The sequence below is a fragment of the Pipistrellus hanaki genome, assembly GCF_964339955.1.
Source record: "Pipistrellus hanaki genome assembly, chromosome: 8".
Lineage (NCBI taxonomy): Eukaryota > Metazoa > Chordata > Mammalia > Chiroptera > Vespertilionidae > Pipistrellus > Pipistrellus hanaki.
Genome location: NC_140510.1, coordinates 8,999,168 through 9,027,022, shown reverse-complemented (window position 1 = coordinate 9,027,022; position 27,855 = coordinate 8,999,168). Strand labels below are relative to the sequence as shown.

The 27,855-nt window shown below is 55.4% G+C and overlaps 1 protein-coding gene across 1 annotated transcript in view; it reads right to left on the bottom strand.

The window, feature by feature from the left end:
- The window catches only part of TFCP2L1 (transcription factor CP2 like 1), a gene marked incomplete at its 5' end in the record, with an annotated part of 62,743 nt that overhangs the window by 13,456 nt on the left and 21,432 nt on the right, over nt 1-27,855 (bottom strand). The window contains 11 exons of the mRNA XM_084892248.1: nt 2,978-3,120; nt 5,353-5,456; nt 6,411-6,501; nt 8,225-8,318; nt 8,425-8,479; nt 10,253-10,344; nt 10,716-10,826; nt 13,562-13,714; nt 14,758-14,864; nt 15,373-15,478; nt 15,995-16,071. Coding sequence (XP_084748374.1) covers nt 2,978-3,120; nt 5,353-5,456; nt 6,411-6,501; nt 8,225-8,318; nt 8,425-8,479; nt 10,253-10,344; nt 10,716-10,826; nt 13,562-13,714; nt 14,758-14,864; nt 15,373-15,478; nt 15,995-16,071 — 1,133 coding nt within the window. The remainder of the gene's footprint in view (nt 1-2,977; nt 3,121-5,352; nt 5,457-6,410; nt 6,502-8,224; nt 8,319-8,424; nt 8,480-10,252; nt 10,345-10,715; nt 10,827-13,561; nt 13,715-14,757; nt 14,865-15,372; nt 15,479-15,994; nt 16,072-27,855) is intronic.

Below are 27,855 nucleotides of genomic sequence, written 5' to 3'. Positions count from 1 at the left end.
AGGGGTCATTGTTCCTATGCTGAGACCTCCCCGTCCCCCACTCCCCCTGTATCCCTCCCCTCACTCTTCCCACCCCCCAGTTACAGAGCTGACTGGCAGGCAGCATATCTGAGTCTCAATCAACATGGCTCACATTGCTTGCTTCACCCTGGTGATTCCCCTCACCCAATTTGCAGCCCGACCCAAACTGCTTGCAGCAGGTTTTTTCATATAAACAGCCTGTCCTAGCTCAGGCTTTATTTAGACTTTCCTAAAATCTCTCAAACAAGTAACAGCTGTTGTCAGTGCACCCCATACCTTTTGATAAGGGGCCCCAGGCCTGGCACTAGCAGCAGCCTGCCTTGCTTCACAGCTTGGCCTCCCCTGGGCACTTCCAAGCCCAACACAAGTAGCAGCCATCTGCAGATCAATCTGTAGCTCCTGTCCAGTGGCCCCAGGAAGGGCACAGGCAGTGGCCCACTTTGCACCTCCCAGGAGGCTCCAGAGCCATGCACCAGGTGGACAGCTTCAGACCATGCCAGATTTTAGCTGTACACATCCATGAGTGACACATTCAAGAGGAAGATTCTGAGAGCACCGAAGATTCACTGAAGCAAGTCCTAATCCACAGGGGTATCTCCTGCACTGTAGCTCTTCCACCGTAGTCGCCACTGGTCCTCAAAGCCAATTGGCCTGGGGGTCAATTCCTCTCAGTGACACCAACAGCAATCAAGGCTCAACTACAGCAAGACAGTGTACACAGCCCACACAGGGGCACACCTACAGTGCCCAAGTGACTGGGGAGGCTGAGCACCTGGGGCCTACAGGACACCTACTCCACAAGGTCACTCTACCAACTCCAGGAGACACAGCAGCTCTACCAAAATACAAAGAACAAACACAGGAAAGCAGCCAAAATGTGGAAACAAAGAAACATGTCACAAATGAAAAAAAAACACAGAAAAAATCTCCAGAAACAGAACTAAATGAAGTGGAAGCAAACAAACTACTAGATATAGTTCAAAACAATGGTTGTAAGGATACTCAAGCATCTTAATGAGAGCTTCAAGGCACTTCCTAAGAATTTCAAAGAATGTAGGTGAGAACTTCAAAGACATGAAAAAGGACCAGTCATAAATTAAGCATACACTAACTGAAATAAAGAATAATTTACAGGGATTCAACAGTAGAACAGAGAATGTGGAGAATCAAATCAACAAATTAGAATATGAGGAAGCAAAAAACAACCAATTAGAAGAGCAAAAAATAAATAAAGAATCCAAAAATATGAAAATGGTGTAAGGAGCCTCTGGGACAACTTTAACATTATGGGGTGCCAGAAAGAGAAGAGAGAGAGCAAGATATTGAAAATCTTCTGAAGAAGTAATAACAGAAAATTTCCCCTACCTGGTGAAAGAAATAGACTTACAAGTTCAGGAAGCACAGTGAGTCCCAAACAAGAGGAACCCAAAGAAGCCCACACCAAGACACATCATAATTAAAATGCCAAAAGTTAAAGAAAAAGAGACAATCTTAAAAGATTGTCAGTTAAGACAGTCAGTTATCTACACAGGAATGCCCACATGACTGTCAGCTGATTTCTCAACAGAAACTGCAGGCCAGAAGAGAGTGGCAAGAAATATTCAAAGTGATGAAAAACAAGGACCTACAACCAAGATTACTCTGCCTAGCAAAGCTCAATTTAGAATTGAAGGTCAGATAAAGAGCTTCACAGACAAGAAAAAGCTAAATGAGTTCATCACCACCAAACCAGTATTACATGAAATGATGAAGGATATTCTTGAAGAATAAGAAGGAAAAGGAGGAGAAGAAAGATAAAATATATAAACAAACAGGGATGGCTCAGTGATTAAGTGTTGACCTCTGAACCAGGAGGTCATGGTTCAATTCCCAGTCAGGGCACATGCCCAGGTTGCAGGTTTGATCCCCACTGGTTGCAGAAGGCAACCAATGAATGATTCTCTCTCATCATTGATGTTTCTCTCTCTCTCCCTTTCCCTTCCTCTCTGATACCAATTTAAAAAAAAATCTTTTAAAATATATGAAAATTAAAGTGGCAATAAATACATATCTATCAACAATTGAATCTAAAAATGAAAATAAATAAACAAAGAAGCTAATGAATAAAATAGAAACATGGAATAGACCAACAAATCTCAGAGGAAAGATGGAGGAGAGAGATTAACTAAAGAACCTATAGACATAGACAATAAGGTAGTAAAGGCCTGGGGTGGGGTGGGAACCGGGTGGAGGGGAACAATGAGGGGAGAAAAGGGGGACATCTGTAATACTCTCAACAATAAAGATTTTTTCAAATAAAAAATAATGAAATGAGTCATTGCACGTGCACTTGGGACAGCAGTGGGGACAGTCAGCACTCAGTAGTGCTGGCTCCCCTTACCATTAGTATTAAGAGGGAAGGTCAGGTCAGAAGAGGCTAACAGCCTCCATTCTACAACTCGCAGACCGCCGATGTGTCAGCCAGCGTGGTGAGCAGCCCTCCTCAGCCTGTTGAATCAGACCTGTGCCCCTGCCAGGGGCTGCTTGTGACCGGCCCGGGAAGGCTGTGGCGCCTTCCCTATTCAGCAGAGGGTCCTCCATACTGATCCACATCCTTCCCATCACCAGCCCCCACCCTGTCACTTCTCACTGGCCCTGCCGCCTGCCCTGGCTGAGCACCCTTCTCCCAACGCCTCCCGCCTTCCCTGCAAGGACCCTGAAGGCAGGGGTGCCGTCTGTGCTCTAGTTCCTGCAGACCTGGCCAAGGGTGAGGTAATGGAGTGGATACTCGAAAGCTTTTCAGACCCAGTCATGGCTTCAGAGCTCTCTCCCTCCCAGCATCCCGGCGGCCACCACAGCCCGTGGCATGCCGGTGAAACCCATTGGCAGTCTTTGGGCTAAAGTCACCCCCAGACCGCACAGGATGCAGGGTCCGCTGCTCCTCCAGCTCACCAGGCAGGGCAGGCAGCAAGCTCACCTCGTTGCTGACCACCACGTGGATGCCCGTGGGCCCCTGCCGGTAGACTCGGTGGATGTGCTGTGGGGAGATGCTGTACAGGTTGGCGATCTTCTCAATCAACTCCAAGGTGGTCAGCTCTTCCAAGAAGATGGCGTGGTACACTGAGGAGGCAGGAACAGGTGCTTCCTTAGAGCAAGCGCCTGCTTTTTACCAAGCTCGTCTACCCCACCCTGCCCCGCCCTGCCCCACCCGGGAAAGCAGTCACTTGCTCCTGGGGGTGCTCATGGGGTCAATGGGGCTGGGCTGCAGTGGGCACGCCCCTGGCCCCTCTCCTGTGTGCCAGCTGCGGTTCTTTCAGTCTCTTGGGGGACTCATGTAAGGGCGGAAGTCCTGGATCCACCCCAGGCCCGCTGACATCCATGGGGTGGAGGCTGGAGGAAAGAGGGCTGCAGCATCTGCAGCTAAACCAGCTCCCAGGGTGCTCACTGCGGGACCGGGAGGGGGCCCTGGGCCCTTCCTTCCTTTGTGCTAAGGGGTCACTGATGCTGTCAGGTGGCCGAGAGATTTAGACAACTGCTACCGGGCAGCAGAGAGGGTCTCGTCCTCACCATTCTCCACAGTCAGTAGCAGTGCGTGTGGGCACTGTGGCCCCAGCGGGAGAAGGGGCACTTGGAGCGCCACCAGCCAGTCAGAAAGTCAGTGGCCTGAGGCTGGGGCAGCACCAAACCCAAGCCAGCCAGGCCCCATGGAGACCTGGTGAGTTAATGCTTCAGGCCTCGAGTTCCTCAAACTACAACAGCCGGATTCAACCAGCAGCTCCCAACTCTTCCCTCGACTAAGGAACCCTCAGATCCAACACATCTGATCAGAGGCCCAACTTTAAAAACATGCACAGGCACACACGTGTGTACATGCACATACAACATGCATGTGAAAGTACACATGCGTATATGTGCATGCATGTGCATACACACTTACATATGTATAAATGTATGCACATGTACATACACACAGTGGGACTTTTGAAGTGGGTGCAGAGGCCACAAGGTTCCAGCCACATGACAGATTCACCTTCTACAACTCAAACAGGCTGCCCCGCTATGAGGTTTCATCGGGCAATGTGGTCCCTGCACAATGGAACAGTCCCCACTCCTCCAGGGGCCTTGGGGTCCTGCCAGCACCTGCAGTGCAAGGCCACCCCAGTTAAATCATGCACCGTGTGTGGAACACCCTGTGCGGACCAGGTCAAACCCTCCTGTGTGCGGCCCTGGCCACCCCCTCCCGTGTGCCAACCTGGCCACCCTCTCCCCTGCGTGGCACGTGGCACTGGCTCTGTGCTTTGCAGGTCGACCAGGCCGAGAGCAGGGGGCACCGGGGCCTTCACCAGAGTATGGAGGCCTCACTGAGGGCTCAGAAGCCAGCGCCCGGGTCCAAGTGTTTGATCTGGCTCTGCCACTTACAATGCTGTCACCTTGGGCCAGTCCCCTGTGCCTCTGTCCCCACATTCAAACATTAGCAACCGCTCCTCCTGAGAAGCGGGTAAGCAACCACGTGGGCAGCCCTTCTGTCAGGGCCTGCAGCAGAGGCACGCGCTCCCCCCTCCCCCGCGGGGCCTGCAGCGCTCTCTCTGCCGGGCCTGCAGCACTGTCCCCGCCGGGGCTGCAGAGCAAGCAGGGCTCCTGCAGACAAGGCACCTTCTCCAGGGCGGCTTGCATTCAGCTGCCATCAGGGAACTCTGTGCTCAACTCCCTGGACCTCACATGCCACAGGGCCATGACGCTGTTCCTTTTACACACGTGGAAGCTGACGCACAGGGTACCTGCCCAAGGACACGGCATGGCCAGAACTGGTACTCAAGGAGAGCTGACCTCAAAGCTGTGTCCTCTCTCACACTGCCTCAAACTCCCACCCAAGCAGTCCTGTGCCCCTCAGCCCGCTCCTGAGCCCTCAGGCAGCAACCACGCCCTCCGGCCGGGGTCACAGGATGACATGCTCCTGGGACCACAGCCACCGAGCCACGTGCCACCCATCCAGGAGCCAGAAGGCCCAGCTCCCAGTCCTACCACGAGGACCTCTGGCCTTGGGGAACACACCCACTCGCTGGGTCCGTGTCCTGGGATGTGAAGTAAGTAGCCGGGCCAGGGGGATCTGGGGATGCTGTCCACCTTAAACACTTCAATCCCAGGATGGGGTTCAGCAAAACTTATCCTGCAGACACCGAAGTGAGGGGGTCAGGACACATTCCCAGTGAGAGCCCTGGTGTTTCTTCCGTTCTGTTGCCACCCTGGCACCGGCCCTGAGGGGGGCTCACAGCTCACACACAGACCGTGTCCCCACCTCCGTCCCCTGGAACCGGCCTGGGGGGGGGGGGGTGTCACGGACTCACAACTCACCACACAGCCCGCTGTCCCCGCCTCCGTCCCGCTTCTGCTGCAGGGGTGCCCGGCTCTGCTCCACCTCCTGGCAGACATAGATGGTCATCTTCGGCCTCACGTTCCTGGCAGGAAGAAAGGAAATGAATAGCAGGTGTGGAAGACCAAGCTCTGTTGTTGCAGATTGTTCCAGAACAGAGGATGACACAGCTGCGGGAAGGACTCGGGGAAAAAGGAGGAAGCTTGTGGGGTGCCTTCCGTGGTGGGGGTGGGGCCGAATCCCAGCCAGGCCGACCTGCGGAGGGGCTCTGCCCAGAACATGAGCCTCCAGGAGGAGGCATTTCGCAGGGTCACACGAGCAAACACGTCCTCGGCTGACTGCACCAGGACCATTCTAGAACGTTACAACATATCGTGTTCCATGCTCACACCGCCTACCAGGGAGCAAGGACCGCCATCCCCATCCTACTGACGAGGAAACAGGCTCACAGGGGGAAAGGGCCTTCACCCAGTTGCTAAGCTCCCTAGGGGCAGACCTGGGTTCAAACCCAGGCTCTCACTCTACTACCTGGCATTTAAATTCCTTAGTTACAGCTTAAAACTCCGTCTGTCCACCGCGCTGCCTCAGATCAAGCGCTCCACGCACAGCCAGGGCTGCTGCCCCGAACCATGTGCCAGAACGCTGCTGTCATGGCAGGCAGTCCTCCCGGACACAGCCCTGCTCATCCTCCCGGAAACCACTCCCAGGCTGAGCAGCCTGCCCAGCCACGGTCCCCCCAGGAGGAGGCAGCCTGCCCAGCCATGGTCCCCCCAGGAGGAGGCAGCCTGCCAGCCCAAGGCCCCTCCAGGAGGAGGCAGCCTAAACCCCCATCTCGCAGGCACCTGAGGACTTAGGCCAAAGGCCACGCCTCCCGGGAGACCAGGACGAGGGGCCCTGCGGCCAGGTCAGCCTTCACTCCTGCTCCCTGCATGGGCAGCCCATGCCCCTCACCCTCCACCGCATCACATCTCCTCCTACACTTGCCCCAAGGCCCTGTCGGCACCCTGCCCGCCTGCCTCCAGCTGGACATGACACCCACCTGCCTTTGATGGCGTTGAAGAGCCGGATCCCATCTGCGGGGCCACAGATCTGCACCAGGTCATCTCGAGACATCTTCAGCAAGTCAGCGCCTAGGCAGGCAAGGGGGGCTGCCCGTTACGGACACAGAAAGGCTCTGTCTGCAAACCCCGCAGACCCTGCCCCGGGGCAGAGGGCAGGGGACAGGGGACAGGGAGCCAGCCGCATCCTCACGGCACCAGACGTTCCATGAGAGAGAAGCAGCAAAGAGCCAAACAGCATCAGGTCACAGCCCCAAAGATGTCAGAAGCTACATGACATCGTATGTCATGTAGGACAGGTGTTTACAGAAGCTGTGCCTGCGAGCCCTCCTTCCCCCTCAGTCCTCTGTATTCTCGGCATATAATGCATGTGTACCTCTAAGGGGATGGGACATGGGATTCCACGTACACTCGTCTGCAGGCAGAATACGTGCTCATGGCTGCAGCCATTCCGCATGCACCATGCGGCCAGCACACACACTGGGCAGAGCGCGCCCAGTACCCCACAGCTCTCTCGCCAGCACTACCCCAGCCTCGGGAACTGCCGACCTGACTTCTTACAGTTAATATGATGTTTTGGGTACAATTCTGTAGGCACAATAGCTCCCTTTCCACTGTTCCTGTGCCTCGGACTGACCCTGCTCCTGACCCTGTCCCTCTGGACTGACCTGGTTGGGTCAGTCCAATTGATGTTTTTTTTCTCTCTCTCTCCCTCCCTTATTCACTCTCTAAAAACATATATTTTTGAAGAAACCTGAAATCCTTCCAGTGTCCCAACAGGGCCCTCAGCACCTCTCCCCTCTCCCCCGTCCACTCAGCCTCACTCCCTGTTCCCGCTGCAGGGCCACACCCGGCAGTGTCTCCTGGCAGCCTTGGCACTTTCCTCTGCCTGGAAAGGTCGCCCACCCCCTCCCCAGGACCCACGTGGCTCGCCCTATTGCCACATTTCAGCCTTTACTCAAGACACCTTCTCAGCAAGGCCTATGCTGACCACCCTACTCAAGACCACAGCAGCCCTCCCTGGACCCCATGCAGACCAGGCCAGGCCAGGTCCCTCCTCCGAGCCTTCCATCCCAGATGGTCACACCACTCTGAAATGCCTGGTTTACGTATCCGCACTGACTCGCTGTGGACAGGGTCCCTGTCAGGTCTTCCTCACACACCCCCTCCCCATCCTGACCCTGTCTCTGTCCCTCTGGACTGACTCTGCTCCTGACCCTGTCCCTCTGGACCCTGTCCCTGTCCCTCTGGACTGACCCTGCTCCAGTCCCCGTCCCTCTGGACTCACTCTGCTTGGTAGAGGCTCATGCTCGTTTACCCTCGCACCCATAGCTCCTAGCTGCGGCTTCCGCCTGATGAATCATCAGTGAGGCTTCCAACACCCTTTAAGGAGCTAGAACAGCTTTCCCTTCTCACTGGGGCTTCGCCCACCTTCCAGGCGTGGCCTGGGCACAGTGACGAGCAGCATTCGGTGGGAGAGCTGCCGGGAGGCTTGTCGCATGTGCACTGGCCTGCGTGGCTCAGGGCCAACCCAGGCGGACAGGAGCCGCCGGCCGGTGTGGGGATGCTGTGAGGTGCCAGGTTACCTGCCCTCAGAGCCGCACTCGCCAGGAGCGTCCAGGGCAGGACCCCGACGACGCGGGGCACTTGGCCCAGGTCAGCACGTGTGAGTGCGTGGCCCCCACCAGACAAACCACAGCCCCCGCCCTGAGGGCACGTCCGGGACGGTAACTGCCCTTGCTACGCCTGTCCAAGGTCCCTGTTTCAAGGTCCCCATGTGTCCAGAGCCGCTCACCTGAGAAGCTGGCGAAGAGGCGGCAGAACTGCGAGAACCTGTGGCGGTGCAGCCACTGCTGGGCGTCCTGGATGGAGGCGGACGGGAGCAGGTGCTGCGGGGGAGGGGAGGGGAGCTGACATGGCAGCCCAGAGCCAGGCTGCGGGGCCAGGACGCCACGGGGCTGCGGGGACAGGCCGGGCAGGGCCGCACACACTTACGTCACTGCCCACGGGCAGGGTCTCCAGCGGGTGGGAGTGGGTCGGTGAGCTGTTGCTGCAAAGGAAGCGACAGGTGTGAGCACAAGGCCTGGGGTTCTCCCCTGCCTGCTGCTCCTCCCCCCTCAGCTCAGAGGCTGTTTTTATTTATTTTTTATATTTTTTTGTTTTATTGATTTTAGAGAAAGAGGGAAGGAGAGGGAGCGAGAGAGAAACATCAGTGATGAGAGAGAAACATTGATCAGCTGCCTCCTGCACGCCCCCTGCTGGAGACTAAGCCCACAACCGGGCATGTGCCCTAGCCAGGAATTGAACAGGTGACCTCCTGGGGTTGAGGCTCAATCACTGAGCCACACTGGCCAGGCCACAGAGGCTTGAGAATCACGAGTCAGAGGAATGAGGGCAGGGGCCTGTCCAACTCCTCCAAATCCTTAATCAACTCTTTGGTGCGGGCAGAGGAGCCACACTCTCCCGGCCAGCAATGGCCGCTCTGCCCAGGCCACTCCGCCCGGCTCTGGGCTCGTCTGGTCAGAATTCCCTCCCGCTCGGAGTTCCCTGCCCCGAGCCCAGACGGAGCGGGGTGAGGCCCAGGCAGCGTCCGGTGGCTCGGTGCCAGGCAGAGCACCAGACGAGGGGTGGCACACTGTGTTCTGTGGCGATGGGAGAGGGCAGAGGAAGGCTCGGGGACCATGGGCAGTGGACACGCACCCCAGTTGGGCATTGTCCACGAAGAGCACATTCTCGTGGCTTTTCCCTGGGGAGGCCTGACCCCTGGCCTTCCTCGGGGGCTCACTCAAGCGCACAGACCTGAGCACCTGGGGCACACACTGAGAGAAAGATGTGTTTCAATGACCCTTCCCCCGGACAGCGGTGACGGCACACCGAATTCACTTCATGTCACCCAACGACACACAAGATGCCACAGCGGACACTTTCACATCACGTCTTTCCCCACAAGGACAAAGCGCCCCGCAGGTGGTCCTGAGCTGTCCCTGCACAGCGCCCCTCGGGGCCAAGGAGCGCCAGGCACTGGGCATACATTCCACTGGCCTGCGGGCAGCTCTTCCTCCTCCACGGCAGAGACTGAGGCGGGCAGAGGACGTGCCCCGGATGGAGTAGATCTGAGCTAGGCCGCCTGAATACACACGCCTTCCGCCTTCCGCCTTCCATCACCGCCTCTCAGGAGGGCTCCCCACCAGCCAATCAGTGCATGGCTGTGTTCCCGGCAGCCAAGCTCTCTGTCTGCCAACACAGACTTCAAGGAGCCTGCACACTCACAGATAAACCCGCCAGCGTTTTCCCAGCCCCCTTCCCACCTCCACAAGCAGGACACGCAGAGGCACCACAGGCAGTTGTGGGCCTGGTGCCGCATGGCCTGGGACGGGCTGGGAGTCAGCAGGGCTGGATGACCAGCAGGGAGGCCTCTACTGAGGGATAAGCCCCAAAACCAGGAAGAGGCCCCCGAGCTGCCAGCACCAGTGAATGTGCACAGGCTGCAGACCCAGGAGGCCCTCGCAGCCCCGGGCCACCTCCCGACACTGCGCCAGCGCCCAGCAGCCTGCCCCGGCCTGCACTGGAGGAGGGGCCCTCATTCCTCAGACTCAGACTCAGGGGGGTGCTGGGCTGCCGTCCACCAGACAGCATTCAGAGAAGCTGTCCGAGCACCAAGAGCTGGGCAAGTGCTAACCACGTGGTGAACGCAACACCCGCCAGCCACCCGACACCCACCCGGAGGCCGGGCCACAGGACAGGCGACGTGAAGAGGACGGCAGGAAAGGACCACGCCCGTCATCCCGCCAGGGCCGAGGGGAGCCGGGGGAGTTACACGTACCCTTCGCCGAGGCCGAAGCTGTTTGGAGAGCCGTTGTAGCTTGGGGACGGGGCGCTGTTCACCTGGTAGGCCACGTCGGGCCACGGAGAGCACTGCGGGGAGAGCACAGGCAGCGGTGATTGCGGCAGGCCCAGGAGGAGCCAGACCTGCCGGGGGCGGGCCCGGCACCTCGGGATGCACCGAGCCGGCATCCACTGAAGTAAACGGACGGATCCACGGCCCTCCAACACCCACTGCGTTCACCCTGTGGCCACGGGAGCCGGGCCAGGCCGCTCCTCCCACACCAAGGCTTGAATACAGACAACTGTTTCTACCACGCCTTCCTGCCAAGGGGCCTGTCAGAGGAGCACAGCTCCAAACCAGCGCACACCACCACCACCACCGGGGCTCTCAAAGCAGTGAACCTCCCTCCCCACAGACCAGCCCGCAGCGCCAGCCCTCCTGGCAGCAGCCTGCCGCCCACCTCGGTGAGGATGGTGGTCTCATAGGACGGCTGGTACTTCTCCTTCTCCTGGGCGGTCCTCTTCTCCATCTTCTCCCGGTCCGTCTTTTGTTTCCGGTCCGCACCCTTCGGCTACAAAGGCAGAGCACAGGGTCCGATCAGCCCAAAGCCGGCAGGGATGGTGACGGGTGGAGGACCCAGGGCTGGGCGGCGGCCACGAAGCCTGCAAGTGCCCAGGCAGGATCTGTGGACGGACCGGACGGCATCGCTCACTTCCCAGACACCAAGCACAAGTGCCCCTGCCTGGAGCCCTTCCCCCACAGGGAACTCAGCTGCCAGGCCCTGCGCGGGGCTGCTGGGGCGGAGAGGGGGCAATGCCGGGAAAGATCTTCACCAGCGGCCACTGCTTACGGAAAGGTACCCCGAGAGCCATGGCAATGCCAATGCACTCCCTGGTTTAGCCGTGGGGGGGAGGAAGAGAGCTGGGGGTTGCCAGTCGGGGTTTGGCCCATGCTTACAGGCTGTGAGCTCCCAGACACGTCATGAAGGCCTCCGGGCCCCCAACACCAGGACTCCTGCCACATGCGGTCTCTGCCTGACAGCCTGTCTGAGTCCTATGAGCTTGAGGGATTTGAGGTGTCCCGACCTCACAGGTACGATCATTCCCCTCACGTAAAGGAGAGGAACCAAGTGCTGACCAGGTCACAATTCAGGTGTGAGAGCCAGGGATGCACCGGCTAGCGGCCCCAGCAGGCCGCTGAGGGAACCAGAGGGCTCTCACGTCCCAGGGTCCACAGTGGGGTTGGTGAGTGCAGCCCCGGGACTGAGCAGCACCGTGCACACAGCAGGCCACACACAGTGGGCAATCAGTGAGCAAAATTCACTCTCCAGTTCAATGGCGTCATCAAGGATTTTCATCGTCCGGGCTCCCTCCTCAGGCAAAGCTTTGGGATTTTAGGAAAGAGTGCTCAGAGCAATGCCTACGCTGGACAGAGGCGGGTTTGCAGGGGGTCATGTGGGAGCAGAAGGACAGGTCCAGGGCTCAGTGGGAGAGCAGGCGTGTTGCCGCCAAACCCCCATCACCTGCTCCGCCTCCAGGCCCTGCTCCTGGGAAGATGCCCGGGAGACACAGAGCCAGGCTGTGCCTGCGTGTGGGACACACTCAGCCCGGTGACACCACAGGGCGCTGCTGGTCGGAGGGGCCCCGTCTTCCCTTGCGAAGGCCTTGATGCCCGCACAGAGCCCCAGGGCAGGCCTCCAGAAGCCCTGCTTCCCGGGACTGGGGCGACCAGGGTGGGAGGGCAACGGACAGGTTGGCTGGACTCTGCCTGGCACATGCAAACACCTGTTAGAACCGCCTCTGTGAGAGGCTTGGACATGGGTGCTGTGTCCCCGCGGGCAGGAGGTGCCAAGCCTTTCTCGGGTCGCTCAGACACGGCAGCAGCAGGGCTGGCCCAGTTCCCCAAACACCTGGTGTGCAGTCAAGGGGCCTGGTGGGAGGGAGGGCCCTCACTGCTGAGCTTCCGCCTCCAGGTGCAGAAAGGGGAGCTGGTGGGGGCCATGGCAGGACCGGGGGCTCCATGGTGCACACACCTCCCCCCCCCCCCCCGTTCTTCTCTTACTGCCCAGCACGGTCCGAGCCAGGCACACAGTGCGAGCAGCAGCTTCACTGGACACCCTGCCCGAGGAGGGGCCCGCTCTGCGGGACGTGGTGTCTGGGAGGAGTGTGGCTGGGGCACAGGGAAAGGCCACCAGCGGCGCCTGTGGAGACGTCCATGGTGGCCCACACCCCGAGATCCTGGAGCACACAGTAAGACCAGAGCAATAGCACCCACTGTACCACGGAGGGCAAAGAGCCAGCCCCACGCCCAGGGCCTGTGAGGATGTCGAAGGGGCAAGCTTGCATGGAATCAAGACTAGTCACCATGTGAGGCTAAAACAGATGATCCTGCATCCCCCAGTGTGACCACAGGGCCCTGGGAGGGGGGCAAGTCAGAGAGGCCCCTCCCACTGGCTCTGAAGACGGAGGGAGGGGCCCCGAGCCCAGGAATGCAGAGGCCCGAGAGGCTGCAAAAGGCCACGTGGATTCCCCCAGCGCCTGGGAGGCGCGCGCCTGCTGACAGCCCAGCCCAGCCCAGGCCAGGGAGGCAGGCCCAGGTCAGACTCGGAGCTGCAGCTCGGGAGGACAATACATTGTGACCTTCGAACCACTAAGTATGAGGTAATTGGTTACAGCAAGGAAAGACAAACAGGTGGAGAAGCTCAGCTTCCTTCGGAGGCGGTTTGGAGGCTTCAGGACTCTAAGCAGTGTGCAAAGGCTGCTGCCGCTCTGGCGGGAAACACACCCCACTCCTGCCCTCTGCCTCCCTCCCCGGCGGCAGCACTGCCCACAGCCGCAGGCAGCAGGCCCAGCGTGGCCGCCCGCGAGCAGGCCCGCCAGCCCTGCCCTGCTCCCCCCCCCGGCGCTGGGACCGGCGCTGAGATGGGCGCAGACGCTCTCCAGGTCACTGCCACGCGCCCACCGTGCACGGGCTCTGCGGGAGGTGCTACAGAGAGAGGCAAGTCTTGCCCTCAACACTTGAGGGCAAGTCCAAGTGTTTCCTCGGAAGGAAAACACATTTTTAAATGTGCAAATGCACTCATTCCCGTGAAGTGGCGATGAGCGCGGACACATGCGATGCTGGAAGCTGAGAGGCGGGCCCGGCGCGGACCCCGTCCCAGGGCGCGCGGGCAGAGGCAGGAGCCAGTGGAGGCTCCCTGCGGGGCCTCCCGTGACACTGCGAGAACAGCAGGCGTCGCTGTCGGCGTCGGAGGAAGCAGGCGTGCCCGCGGGCACGGACCCGGAGGGCGGGGCGAGGCCGTCCCACCTTGAACACCTTGACCTGGCAGCTGGCGGAGTGCAGGTGCTCGGCGTACTCCCCATTCTCGTTCTGCTTGAAGGTGTCGATCTGCACCCGGAACGGCACCCCCTTCTCGCCCCCGTGCTTCCTCGGGGTGAACTCCGTGCTGATGCAGTGCACCTGGGAGGGAAACGCGGGGCTGCTGGGGAGGGCCCACCCTGCCTGGCCGGGTGAACTCTCAGCCTCCCCTCGCCCCAGCCTGTCCATGCCACCGGCAGGTGGTCTCTCCACCGCCCTGTCCACAGGATACGCCCTCCCACCTTTGTCCCCTGACCAGCTAAGTCCTGGCCACTGCTCCAGGCCTGCCAACCCCAGAAACCCCCTCTCCCCTCACTCTAACCCCTCACCTTCCTTGGCAAATGTTACAGGCAGCAGAGGGGGAGGGGGGCCACAGCTTAGCCTATATGGCCTGGCATCCAGGTTATGTGGGCCAGGCCCAAAGGTGACCAGAAGGCCAGAACCTTCTCTGTACTTCTGCAAGGACTTACTACACAGAGGGCACCTGGTATGTATTTATTGTTATAATGCTGTTTGTTTCAATTAGCACAATGCATATTATGATAAAAACAATAATAAGGTAATAACTTTAAAATATAAGAATATGATAATTATGGGAAAAGGATCATTAACTTCTACTGAGCCATTGTTAGGAACTGGGCACTGTGGTGATGGCTTTATATTCATTCTCTGATGAAAACAGGCTCACAAAGGGCCCGGCCGGGAGGGAGAGCCACATGGGCCACTCAGCACGCATGCGGCCACGCCCTCAGCCAGCTCCGCCTGCTGCTGTGCTGACCATGAGGCTGGACCCACGCACAGGGCTTGACCGTTAAGAAATTAACTTGATAACAGAAACTATTCAAGGACTGTTTTTTACCTCAAAATATTGATGCTAGGAAAGACTGTATTTTATAAAAAGCTTACATATTCATAAGCAAACCGCACACAGGATTCTAAAACTTTCCCATCCTTTTCCCAGCCCCGAGGCCAACAAGCTCTGGTTATGGGCACTCTACAGTGCTCCCCTGCAGCCCCAGCCCCAGCAGAGGGCAGGGCCCAGCAGGCCTGCAGGGGCTGGTGTAAGAAACTCAACATGGACCCCCCCAGTGGGCAGCCCCCCTCATGTACCCCCCAGCGGGCACCTCCCCCTCCCCCCCGCGTACCTGAATGAACGCGGAGGCTCTCTTCGAAGGGTCCCACAAAAACTCGACTGTGTTCAGCTGGGTCGGGCTGGCCCTGGGGTCCAAGATACCAACAGACAGTGGGACATCTGCGCACACACAAAGTGCAACTGTCAGCCTCGCCCGACGCTGAAGGCTCTGACCACACGGAGATGCCAAACAGTCAGGCCGTGCAAAGCTCCTCTGGCAGAAAGCCTGGCTTGGATTGCCATGAAGCTGTTAGTCTTAATGCCAATTTGTGTGAACAGTCGTGTTATTTTGCTGCTGAAAGGACTGTGCTCGACTGCCTGCTGGAGGCATTTCCGATAATTCCCAGCATCTGAATTCCAAAACCCATCTGGCCCAAAGGCTGTGGATGAAGGATACGGACCACTGCCTGACCCCCAATATTCCATCTCCACGGCCACCTGTGACGCCAGCCTGCCCTGTATCACTCACCAAAACCCTTTAGTGCGGGATCCTCCTCAAAGCTGCCCTGGGGTTCCCTGGCAGCAGGCCTGGTGGCTCTGCCAGCTCCCACAGGGTGTCACACAGGACAGTGCCCTAAGAGGCCCCGCCCGCCCAGGTGGCATCCAGGAAGAACCCCAACGTGCTCACCGAGGTCCAGGATCCGGTCCCCGGGCCGGCTCCACCGCCAGCCCTCCAGCTGCTGGTGCTCCGTGTACTGCAGCCGGCGGTCATGGAAAACCACACGGATGATGCTCTGGCGGGGAAGCAGGGGGGAGGAGCTGAGTGTGGGCGCCAAGAGGGACCCCGAGGAGCCCACCTGCCGCCTTCTGAGCCAGGGAACCCCACCCTCCAGGCTGCTCCTCCTGGAGCCTTCCGCCCGGGGCGCCCCAACTCCCCCCACAGAACCCCAGCAACACGAACGGCAGCGAGAAGTCTGCTGCCTGCCCTGTGTCCGTGACTACGGAGTGCTTTACACACACAGCTACTTGTCAGTCCTTCTGTGCACATGAGCACACAGAAGCTCAGAAAAGCTCAGTGAGTGGCCAACCCGGAGCCCAGAGCCTGTCCACAGCCCGCGCCACTCCGGCTCTCGGCTGAGGCCTGTCCTAGTCCCTGGGAGAGCGCCGGGGTGGGGGTCGGGGGGGGGGAGACAAGAGCCACTCTCCCTCTGGGGCTTTTCCCGAACCCCATACCACTGCTGACCACCACAGCACACCCAGCGCTGAGACCCCACCCGCCCTCAGGGAGGGAGAGCACCTCACAGACTTACCTTGACGTACTTTGTGTTCAGATCCTGGAAGTCTCCCAGCTTCCGATTCTCCAGCAGCCGGATTTCGTAAGACTGACCTGGAGGAAGGTACAGAGAACACTTCCCATTTCTGAGTGTTCTCAATGTGGGCTCACAGCTAGTGGCCTCCAGACCGCCTCAGCGCCACCCCGGCTGGTGGCCGGGAAAGCCCAGCGCCAGCTCCGGTGCCCCTGGACGGACAGCCCGTCTGTCTGCCACCTGGCTGGGCCAAGGGCACCCCGGGTAACACACCACATGGCCCTGGAGAGGCAGCACCTCTACAATTCTCACAGAAACAGAATCCAACCCGATGCAGTGAGCATTGCAGCGATGGGACGTAACTGTGTATTTCTTTATAAAGAATGCCCCCCACACACACTGGACAGAGAGCAGCTGTGGAAATCCACGTGGGAGTAAACAGCCGCCAGCCCCTCAGGAGAGCAGGTGAAACACCAACGAGAACGCCTGTTAATCATTGTCCAGGTGCAGTGAGAGCTTCTCCGAGTTAAAGAATCTCACGGATGGGAAAGGGCGCGGGCATTCTGCTCGGTGCCACCGAGCCAGCACAAGCTGCTGAGAGTGAAAAAGGAAGGTTCATCCACAGTAACAGCGAAAACGTGCAAGTGTCTATGACCCACCGCACACACGTTGTTAGCAGATCGAGTGCAGCCTGAACAAAGCTCCAGCGTTCTCAGGTGGAACGGCCACACACCAAATGAGGTCACTTTGCCCACGTTAAGTAAGTTTAACCACAACGCTACACACCCTCGCATCTACCACAGCTTAATAAAGCTTTGCAAATAACAGAATATATTATTTAATAGTTGGTATTGGTAAATCTGATTCACTGTTTTAAAAAAAGGTTTTTTTAAATAATGATCATCTACAAGGAATTGCCAAAATAGAACAGAAAGGCCCTGGTACCCCGCAGTGTGCCTGTGGCGGCACCAAGAAGCGGCTGTGCCACCAAGTTAACGAAGCCCAGCCCTGGCTCAGGCTGCCCGGGTTTGCAGGTTTCCTCTCTCTTCTCTCTCTCTGTGTGTGTGTGTAGGTCTGTTAAGACTGGCTATTTTTTCCAAAGTGCAGACCCTCACCTCACAGCAGATATCAAAACAAGTTACCACAGGATTTAAATATTAATTTCCTAAGGTTTTATTGTGACGAGAATGACTACTTATCAGACAGTCAGTGGGGGACTCTCTGAACCTAAAATCAGGAGGGGAGTGAAATCTAGCTGTAGTAAATATATATATATATATATATATATATATATATATATATATATATATATACATATATATATATATATATATATATATATATATATATATATATATATATATATATAGCAAACAAAAGCTAGGACACACAATCCCAGCGGCTAACAGTCTTTAAAATAGCTAAACGAGAACTGATTAAAAAGACACTAAGACCCCTGATAGTGGACTGAATGGTGCCTGTGTCCATTCAGGCCTGGTTGTGCCCTGTGTCCTGTGTCCTGAGCACAGGGACAGGTGTCCTTGTAACACACAGAGAGGGAGGGAGGAGGAGCCACGCCTCCCGGAGCCCCACAGGACAGGAGGCAGAGAACAGACCGGCCCCTGAGGCCCCAGGGAGCTGGGCCCGGCCGATTCCCAGCGTCCAGCCTCCAGACCTGCCGGAGACTCACCCTCCATCGCTCTGAGCTAACATGCTTGCAGGGGCCACAGGAAACTAACATACCCACTCACACACAGACAATGAACAGAATGGACAAAAATACAAAATTAAGTCACTCGTTCCAAACATTTGCTGACTACAACTACGTGCTGAACCCGGTGCGACGCCTCAGACACAGAGCTGGCGGTGGACACTGCCCCCAGCTCCCGCAGCTCAGAAACAGCCATCGGCAAACCTTCTTCTTGGGAAGTGGGCCCTTCCACCAGCTTTCCCAGCCTGTCTTACGGGCCCGGCAGACACGCAGGGGTCGACAACCTTTAAGACATAAAGAGCCACTTGGACCTGTTTTCGAAGGAAAAAAAAAACCTGGGAGCCGCAAAACCATTGCGACATTTAAAACAAATATAACACTGCATATATTGTTTTTTACCTTAATGCTATATACTGGATCGTGCAGAAAAAGGATTTTTTCACTTAACACAAAGAGCCGCATGCGGCTCCGGAGCCACAGGTTGCCGACACCTGCACTAGAGGAACATGCTACAGCTTGCACAGGGCATCATGCCAGAGGGAAGCCCTTGAACCCCAAACTCTTGTCCTACTGTGCCAGGAGGAGGGCACGGCACCCGGTTCCCAGTGTCCTCCTGTGCCCAGGAGGAGTGCAATGCTGGCATGAGGCCCAGTGCCAAGTGCTCATTACCTAGGCGGACAGGGGCCCAAGGCTCAGCGAATACTGACCACACTGCAGCCCCCTTAGATCATGCCCAGCAGGAGGCACCTGCTGTTCCATACAGAGCAGTTCTAAGGTGGGGCTTTAGGCCCGGTCAGAGCCTCCCCCTTCACCAGCAGCAGAGACTGACCCAGGCCCAAGCCACAGCCTCCTCCACCAGCAGAGCCCTGACCCAGGCCCAGGCCACACACCTCCTCCTCCACCAGCAGAGACCTGGCCCAGGCCCAGGCCACACCTCCTCCTCCTCCACCAGCGGAGACCTGACCTGACCCCGGCCCAGGCCACACCTCCTCCTCCTCCAGCAGAGCCCTGACCTGTGTGCTTCCCCCACAGATCGTTCCTCCCCATCCCTTCCTCTTGCTTGCACTCTAGAGCCCCTCCCAGCACATGGCAGCTCCCTGACTCGGGCCTCAAACAGGACAGCGCCCAGCCTCCCTCCCCAGGCCTGCCCCACAGAGCCCCGCTCCCCTCAGCAGAGCACCATCCAGAAGACAGCTGTTCGAGAACCCCAAACTCTTGGCCATCCTCCAGCTGGTGTGCAAGGGGAAATATCAGTCAACTTCAAGTGCACAGGCATTCCTCTGCGCAGCGGGGTCTCCCTGGGGCATGGGTGGGGCCAGGAAGTGAAGGCACAGGATGTTTAGCTTACCCCTGACTGTCCTGTTTGAGGAATAGTAGGTACTCAGCAAAAGTTTGACCATGACTTCTTATTCTTTGCTATGCTACTGTGTTGAACTACAGGGTTTGCAAAAGCAAGACACACTCCTGCCCTCAAAAGGTTAGCAATTTGCTGGGATACATTGAACTGCACAGGAAAAGCACTACTACAAGGCAGAATTTGAAAAATCCTCTAAGAGGCAGGCAACACTCACCCAGAATGGGGAGGGGTGGAGGGAAGGTTTGAGGAGGAGATAACGTTAGAGGCAGACTTTGAAGAGTGGGCAGGAGGGGGATAGTTGAAGGGAAGAATGAATGAGACCTCAGCGCTGTAGCAAGGAGGTGCGAGGGGAGAGGTGTGTCTAGGGACACAGTAAGGGCAGCTTCCGCCCACTGGGTGCTGATCCAGTGGTAAAGTCTGCTAGGTATTAAGTCACCTGACCCTCAGAACACAGGATGGAGTGTGTGGGAAGAGCCCAATGGTAAAGCAAGCAGAGGCTCAGAGCGGTTACACTTGGACAAGCTCCCACAGCCAGTCAGTGACAGAGGCAGGAGCAGAAACTAAATGTTTCCAGAATCTACTGCACTTTTTGCCACATCCTACATGGGGTGTCATTTGCTGGTCCGAGGACATGGGTAGTTCTACATGATTGTCATCTTCTCCTTTCTGGAAGTTACTTCTCAGCAAATATGTCTACAGCATCTTCTTTTCTTATTGAATTTATTGGTCTGGCAATGGTTATTAAAATCATATAGGTTTCAGCCAAAGCCGGTTTGGCTCAGTGGTAGAGCGTCGGTCTTCGGACTGAAAGGTCCCAGGTTCGATTCCGGTCAAGGGCATGTACATTGGTTGCCGGCACATCCCCGGTAGGGGGTGTGCAAGAGGCAGCTGGTCGATGTTTCTCTCATCGACGTTTCTAGCTCTCTCTCTCTCTCCCTTCCTCTCTGTAAAAAATCAATAAAATATATATTTTTAAAAGTAAAATAAAATAAAATAAAATAATAATAAAATCACATAGGTTTCAGGTGTACAATTCTATAATACACCACCCAGCTCAAGTCTCCTTCCATCATCATCTATCCCGCTCTACCGCCCGCAGCATCTTGTGACATTAAAAGCACCCCTACCCTCACCACCCCAAGTTAAGATGGTGTTTCCCTCCTTCCTTCTTCCTTTAGGACCAGCAATAACTATGAGTCCCAGGATGACCTTAGAACACACTGACTCCACCTTCCTGCCTATAAAACACTCCGTTTCCTGCTCTCAGATCACTGATCTAAACAGTGATCTATACAGTGATCTGAGAGCAAAATGAAATCACTGCAGGAAATCACAGGAAAGCCTGTTCTAATTTCAGAATTGCAAAATGTGGGGAAAGAAAGATGAAGGTGGTCTTAGAATCAAGGAAATAAGGTAACAAATAACTACTAATTACTTGTGTTCAACTATGCCTGGGACACTGCTAGGCCACTTATGTGCATTCTTTCCTTTAGTCCTCTCAACAATCCATCAGGAAAATCCATTGTTGATACCTTCTTTTTAATCCTCACCCAAGGATATGTTTGTTTTATTTTAATGATTATGGAGAGAGAGGGAGAGAGAGAGAAAGAAAGAGAGAGAGAGAGAAAGAGAGAGAGAAACATTGATGTGAGAAACATCAATAGGTTGCCTCCCATAGATGCCCCGACCAGGGGGAGGGGGGAATCAAATGCACAACCTAGGTATGTGCCCTGACCGGAAATTGAACCCCCAACCTTTTGATGTACCGGGACAAACTCCAACCAACTGAGCTACCCAGGCAGGGCGACCCCATTTTATAGATGAAGAAATTATGATCCAGAGTACCTTGCTGAAGATCAAACCTGGGTCTCTCTGACTCCAAGGACTAAACCCTAGCCAAACTACTACTCACAGTGTCTTCTTGCTTCAAATATTCAGAGTCTATCTATTTCATTCCTCCTGAATTTTCTAATATTCACTTTATTGCATGACCCTTGTTCATACACCTAAACCTTTCCCTCTTCCCTTAAGGCTCAAATCCTTATGCTCCGTGGTCTTAGTTCTCTGAACCAAGAAGTGCATGCGGATATGTAACTACACTGTGGCATAAGGTTTGATATTCTTTTCCTTCTGAAAAACTCATCTCCGAGAAACACAGGTTCCTAAACCACTTAAATGACTCTGAAGGTTACAGTACCAAAGCCATGTCATTTTTTTTCCCCATGGAGATAAACAGATCAATGGAGGAGGGGAAGAATTCACAAATGCATTTTCAGATTCTTGGAAACTTGACCTATGACAGTGAAAAAAGACAGTGAAAAAGACAGCTTTTCAGGGGTGCAGGATGACTGGTTATCCATATGGAAAAATAAATCCCTACCTCACACCATATATAATAAATTCATTCCAGCTCTACAGGCATATCCTAACGCAGAACTTGCTGTGCGGGCAAAAATGCTCATCACAGGGGAAACTGTCAATAACCTACAGATTCACAATAAGAAAAGAGAGATGTTAACTCTATTATTTAACTTGGAATGGAATAGCAAATGGCACTTTCAGTAAACAACATGGAAAAATCTCAGAAACATATTAAGCAAAAAAGCTACAGGGTGATATACATAAAAATAACTTCTATAAAGTTTGAAGACATGCAAAACAATACTATTTATTTTTAGGGCTGACTGTGCAAAGAGTAAAAATTTACGAATGTGCACTCAATTTCAAACCAACACCACCTTCACAAATTGGTTTTGCTTCTGGGGAAGAGGGAAGGCAGCAAATGAGAAAAAAGTAAAAATCAGAAGCAAATTTGGCAAGGTTGGAAAAACTGTGTTGAGCATGATTATTTGTTCTCTTATTCTCTGTAGCATTCAATCGATCTGAAATTAAAATATTTCTATCACACCCAACCATGGGGTGGGGAAGAATGCTGGGCAGGTCCTCTCTCTGCACGGCTTTCCGTTCAGCAGCCCTTGCACACCCGCCGCTACCCTCTGTGCCAGGGACATGCTAGGTGCAAACCCAATGCCGCCACAGGGTGCAGGGTGACTGGCTGCCCCACTCAGTCACACACCACCTCACAATTCTGCCGGTGAAATTAGAAACAGTCTGCAACATAAAGGGCCTATCTTATCTATCAACTCACTTTCCAAACTTAATTTTTTAAGTGTATATCATCCCTGCAAATACAACATCAAAATCATGTACCACAGCCCTAACCAGCTTGGCTCAGTGGATCTGTGGACTGGAGGGTCCCGGGATTTGATTCCTCATCAGGGCACATGCCCGGGTTTCGGCCTCAATCCCCAGTAGGGGACATGCAGGAGGCAGCCATTCCATGATTCTCTCTCATCATTGGTATTTCTATCTCTCTCCCTCTCCCTTCCTCTCTGAATCAATAAAAAGTATATATCAAAAAAAGAAACATAAAAACATGAAAATGATACATTAAAAAATATACCACAAACAGAATTGTAAAAATTATACAGATATGCAACAATCGATGTTCTTCTACGAACCCTAAAATTACCTTGGGAACCTGGTCAGCACCCAGAGTTGGGGCCTGGGCTCACACGTGGACCCACCACTTGCTATTGGCTCCATTTGTGAGCATTAGCTTCCACCCCCCAAAAAAGTGGGCAGTGTCGGTACTTAAACACAGAGGTGGTGGGAGGACTGAAGGTGCGTCCAGCACCGCATGCTGGCACACGGCGTCTCTGGCTGGACTTGCATGCACCGAGTGAGGGCACTGATGGACAGTGCAGGGCAAGAAGCTGTGAGGGCCTTTCCACAGCCTCAAAGCTTTCAAGGTCCTTTAAAGCAGGGAAGGAGAAGGGGTTGGCACCAGGTGATGCAAACTGTCCTCCATAGCCACCAGCCAGCCCAGAGCGGGCAGGCCTGGAGCACCAGAAGGTAGAGGAGGGCCGGCCACACGCTCTTCCCCTCCTCCCCACCCCCACCAGCAATGCACGGAGCCCTGCCCCGCCCAGCTCAGCACTCCATCCTCAGCCCTCAGGCAGAGGGGGCTCCTCCCTGGAAGAATGGCTTGGATCCAGACCAAAGGGCCCTGAACATTTGCAAGCTGGGGAGTCCCCTCTACCCCAACCCCAGGCTGGAGCTCAGCATCCACTCCTCCCCTTCCTTACCTCCACCCCACATATAAACGGGCAGGAGAATGAGTCTAAGGGATGGAAGAGAAAAGGTTTCCAAGGAAAATGAAAGGAACCTCACACATACTGCACTCCACACTGTGCCTGGCCCAGGTAGGACTCAGCACACCTTTGCTTCCTCCCTCTTCTTTCACGAAACCACAACGCATAACATCTGGCCCGGCATCAGCAAAGTCTCCCTGTAAAAGCCGGCAGGACAATAACTATTTTCAACCTGTGGGCCACAGCTCTGTCACAACTACTGAACTCCACCATAGAAACCAGGAAGCAGCCACAGACAGTATGTGAGTGAATGGGCCTGGCTGTGTTCCAATAAAACTTTATTTGCATTTTTATAGGGTGTTCCAGCTTCCTCTCAACGTCTTTGGGCACTTTGCAACTTTCCCCCTCGGCTGTCTTGCATGACGGCTATGCTGTAGCTCCCCAGCCAGGCTGGAAGCTCTCGGGGCCCACTTACCAGTTTACCTGAACCAATTGGCACACACACACCAGCTCCTCACAGTACTGGCATGTGACAGACCTGTAACTCATGGTGGCAGGATTTGACATAAATTTCCTAAAGCAAGCAGCAGAGCTGGAACTCAACCAAACAAGCAGAGCGTGAAAAGATGCTCCACCTCCTAACGGTCACAGGCGTGCCAAATGCAGACAGTGCCACACAGGCCTCGCACCCACCCTCCAGGACAAAAGATGGGTGTGGCCCTCACACCTGCTGGAGTGGGAAACAGTACGTCACAGCCACTGGGCATTTTGACAATATTCTCAACACTGCGAACACAAACAGCCTGAGACCAAACTATGCCATCAAAAAAGTGCTGAATATTATGTACTCATTCAGTATGATTGTACTTTTATTTTAAACTGGAGGCCTGGTGCATGAAATTCATGCATGGGGTATGTGTCCCTCAGCCCAGCCTGCACCCTCTTTAATCTGGGACCCCTCAAGGGATGTCCAAATGCCCGTTTAGGCCCGATCCTGGCCTAAACAGGCTGTTGGATATCCCTCGCACAATCCAGGACTGCTGGCTCCCAACTGCTTGCATGCCTGCCTTCCTGATTGCTCCTAACTGCTTCTGCCTGCAGCCTGATCACTCCCTAACCACTCCCCTGCCAGCATGATTGATGCCTAACTGCTCCCCTGCCAGCCTGATTGTCCCTAACTGTCCTCCCTGCAGGCCTGGTCCCCCCAACTGCCCTCCCCTGCAGGCCTGGTCCCTCCAACTGCCCTCCCTTGCAGGCCTGGTCCCTCCCAACTGCCCTCCCCTGCTGGCCATCTATCTTGTGGCGGCCATCTTGTGTCCACATGGGGGCAGGATCTTTAACCACATGGGGGCAGCCATCTTGTGTGTTGGAGTGACAGTCAAGTTGCATATTACTCTTTTATTAGCTAGGATGTTATACACATGCCCTTATATTTGTGAGTCTGATGGTGGATAAAGAATACTTCCGCTGAAACAGGTTTGGCTCAGTGGTAGAGCGTCGGTCTGCAGACTGAAAGGTCCCAGGTTTGATTCCGATCAAGAGCATGTACATTGGTTGCGGGCACATCCCCAGTAGGGGGGATGCAAGAGGCAGCTGGTAGATGTTTCTCTCATCGACATTTTTAACTCTCTCTCCCTCTCCCTTCCTCTCTGTAAAAAATCAATACAATAAAATAAAATAATTTTTAAAAAGAATACTTCCCTTTTAAATTATGTACATTTTCAGCATCAACTTTTTAAAAACTAGGAATATATTACATATGAATTTAAAAAAGGGGGGAGGGTGCTCATCCCACTCCAAGCATGTAACCGGTATCCACAGGGACAATGGCTGGCATTTTCATTCCAGTGCCAGGCAGGTACCTGGAGCCCATCATACAGGTGGGCACTTGGATAAAACAGTCTGCATTTCATAAATAAAACACCAAACACATGCACCTGAAGTCAGACAGAGAGAGAGGTCCTCAACCCAGCCTCTCTCTGGGAGACACCCTGAGAACCCGCAAGTAGAGTCTGACTGAGCCCATTTCAGAGGGGAGGAAACCGAGGCCCAAGGCAGGAGCGCTGTGCCCAAGGTGGCAGTGAAGACAGCACAGCCTGAGGCATGGGCCAGGGCAAGAAGATGTGACGTCAGGTCAGACAGAGTTGAGCCAGACCCTCTACATCCCAGCAAGTTCAGGAACTTCTCTGCAGCTCAGGCTCGGACCACACAATGTTCCTCGCCGGCAGCTGTGAGGATTGGATGAAGCAATGTGCTCGGCCTGGCCTGTGACAAGCCCTCAGTAAGTGCCAGTCACGCTGCCACTTTCAAACAACAAGCCTTACACGCTCCCCCTGCACTGAGCCCTGCCCGCCCATGCCCAGGCCGCTGCACTCCAGCCCTACGCCCAAGGCCACCCAAGGTCACAGCCAGGAGGAAGCCAAACTAGGACATGCCCCCAGGCCGGGATGACTCAGCCCTCAACCGGAAGGGGCTTGGGGGCAGAGGAGGGGGGCGACGGGGGGCCTTCTGGGCTACCTGACTAGGTAAGTTCCTCCGGCCTTAGGTAGGATGTGGGGGCAGCCCACACCGCTGCTGTGATGCAGGCACAGCCAGCAGGCCCACCCGTGTCCCCCCTCGCACCGCCCCCCCCCCCGCGTCCCTCCCCTGGCCGTGCCCACCAGGCTCTCCCGCGGAGTGGCTCTGCCCAGCAAGCGGAACCCAGGGCAGGGCCTCCTGCCCAGATCACAATGTTCCCAAGAACAGGAGGCAATTGCCCTGGCCAGCCAAGGCTTACAGGCTGTTTACTCTCCAGCAGTTACCGCTGTGGGTAATTAATGCCACATAAAGCATGATGGAGGCCATCACTACCGCGGGGAAAGCAGGGCTGGGCGCCAGCAGCCCTGTTCTGATGGCAGGGAGCATAGTGCTACGCGCTGGCCAGCACATGGCGTTTGTCTGGCCACCTGCATATGTGCAGTGCCACACAAGTGTGTGGACAGAGCATCCCACACAGGCCCGCTTCGGGGAGAAAGCTCAGCCACAACCCAGTCCTGAGGGCCTCCTGCCGGGGCCCGTGGGAGAGACGCTTACCCCCTCTCACACAGATGGCAGGCCCAGCCTCTGCCTGGCACTCAGTGATCGCCAATCAATACCTGGCAGATGGCCAGCCTGTGTGTGGACGCACAGAAGTAGAGGAGTTGGTCACACATGGAAGACACGTCAGAGGAACATCCAGGGCAGGGGATACACATGCTTCTTGTGTGTTAAGCCTCTCGTAAGTCAGATGTGAGAAACGCTCGGGAAGAAGACAGGTGAGGCAGGCGGAAGACGCAGCAGCCAGGCTCAGGGAGCCCCACGGGCCACAGCGGCCGCAGGGTGAGCGGCCAACGAGAGGACAGTGTTGGGTTTTGGCCCACAGAGTAAAATAAATGCCCCCCGGTCTACATGATAGCATACATACGTAAACTGATGGTGAAGAGAAAGCTCTTCCTTGCAGTAGCGTTCCAACTGCCAAATGTAGGAAGCAAAGGGAAGCAGATAAACACGGGGCCCGCAGGCGCCCCAGTGGATGGCACAAACAGTGGGTGCAAGTTTAAGGCTAATGGAGACACCAGTCTGTCTTCCAGTGTCTCCCTCAAGATATTCATTAATTACAAAGGGAAAACGGTAACTTCTCAGCAGAGAAACCCGCAGACACTCCGAAATCATCAAGGTCACAGCCACCAGCGGCAGACAGCTGAGCTTCAGCCCCTGGCACGCTGTACCGCAGGCAGCGGCGCTGCCGAGGCTCCCTGGCCAGGAGTGCCAGCCTCCCTCTCGTCACTGAAACACCAGGGAAACCCGAACGGGGTCCGTGCACACCCGGCCAGGTGCGGCTGAAAGTGAAGTCACGGGAGACAAGCAGGGCCAAGGGACTGTCAGACCGGACCACGGATCATGGCCATGCAGGGCCACGGGAGCCGAGCAGCGGAGGGGATGGTAACCGTCCAATGGAGATCGCAGCGAACTTCACAGCCGCCGCAGTGCCTGCCGGCTTCAAGGACTGCATCAGTGACAGGTCAGCATGACGGGAAGCTGGGTAAGAGGTACACACAGCAGGTCCTCAGGTTCTGTTGGAGATCCGTTCCTACGGTGCACCATAGGCAATTTTCACCGTAACCCATCTCCATAAGCACCCACGTCACTCACATGGAGCACAGACACAGGAGTAATGAAGGGAAACAGTAAAAAGAAAAAAATGTAAAAGATAATCCCTGACCTTTAGTTGAGCTACATAAATAATAAAAACATAAAGCACTTATGTACATACGTCAAAATGACAGAACTTTTTTTTTTTATATAAATAAATAGGAGATGGTGACGTAACCACAAAACATGGAGTCCGATGTACCCCGAGGACTGCCTGTAGTGCTATGTTTTTAGAAGAGAGAGAGTGGGAGGGAGAGAGAGAAACATCAATGTGAGGGAAACACTTCGATTGGTTTTCTCCCACACGTGCCCGACAGGGGCTGGGGTCTGAACCAGGTGTGTGCCCTTGACTGGCATCGAACCAGCGACCCTGCGTGCGGTGTGCAGGCCGACCCTCTGACCACCAAGCACATCCTGCCAGGGCCCTGGTACTATGTGACACTTTTCTCTCAAAAATTATTTCCTTTTTCTT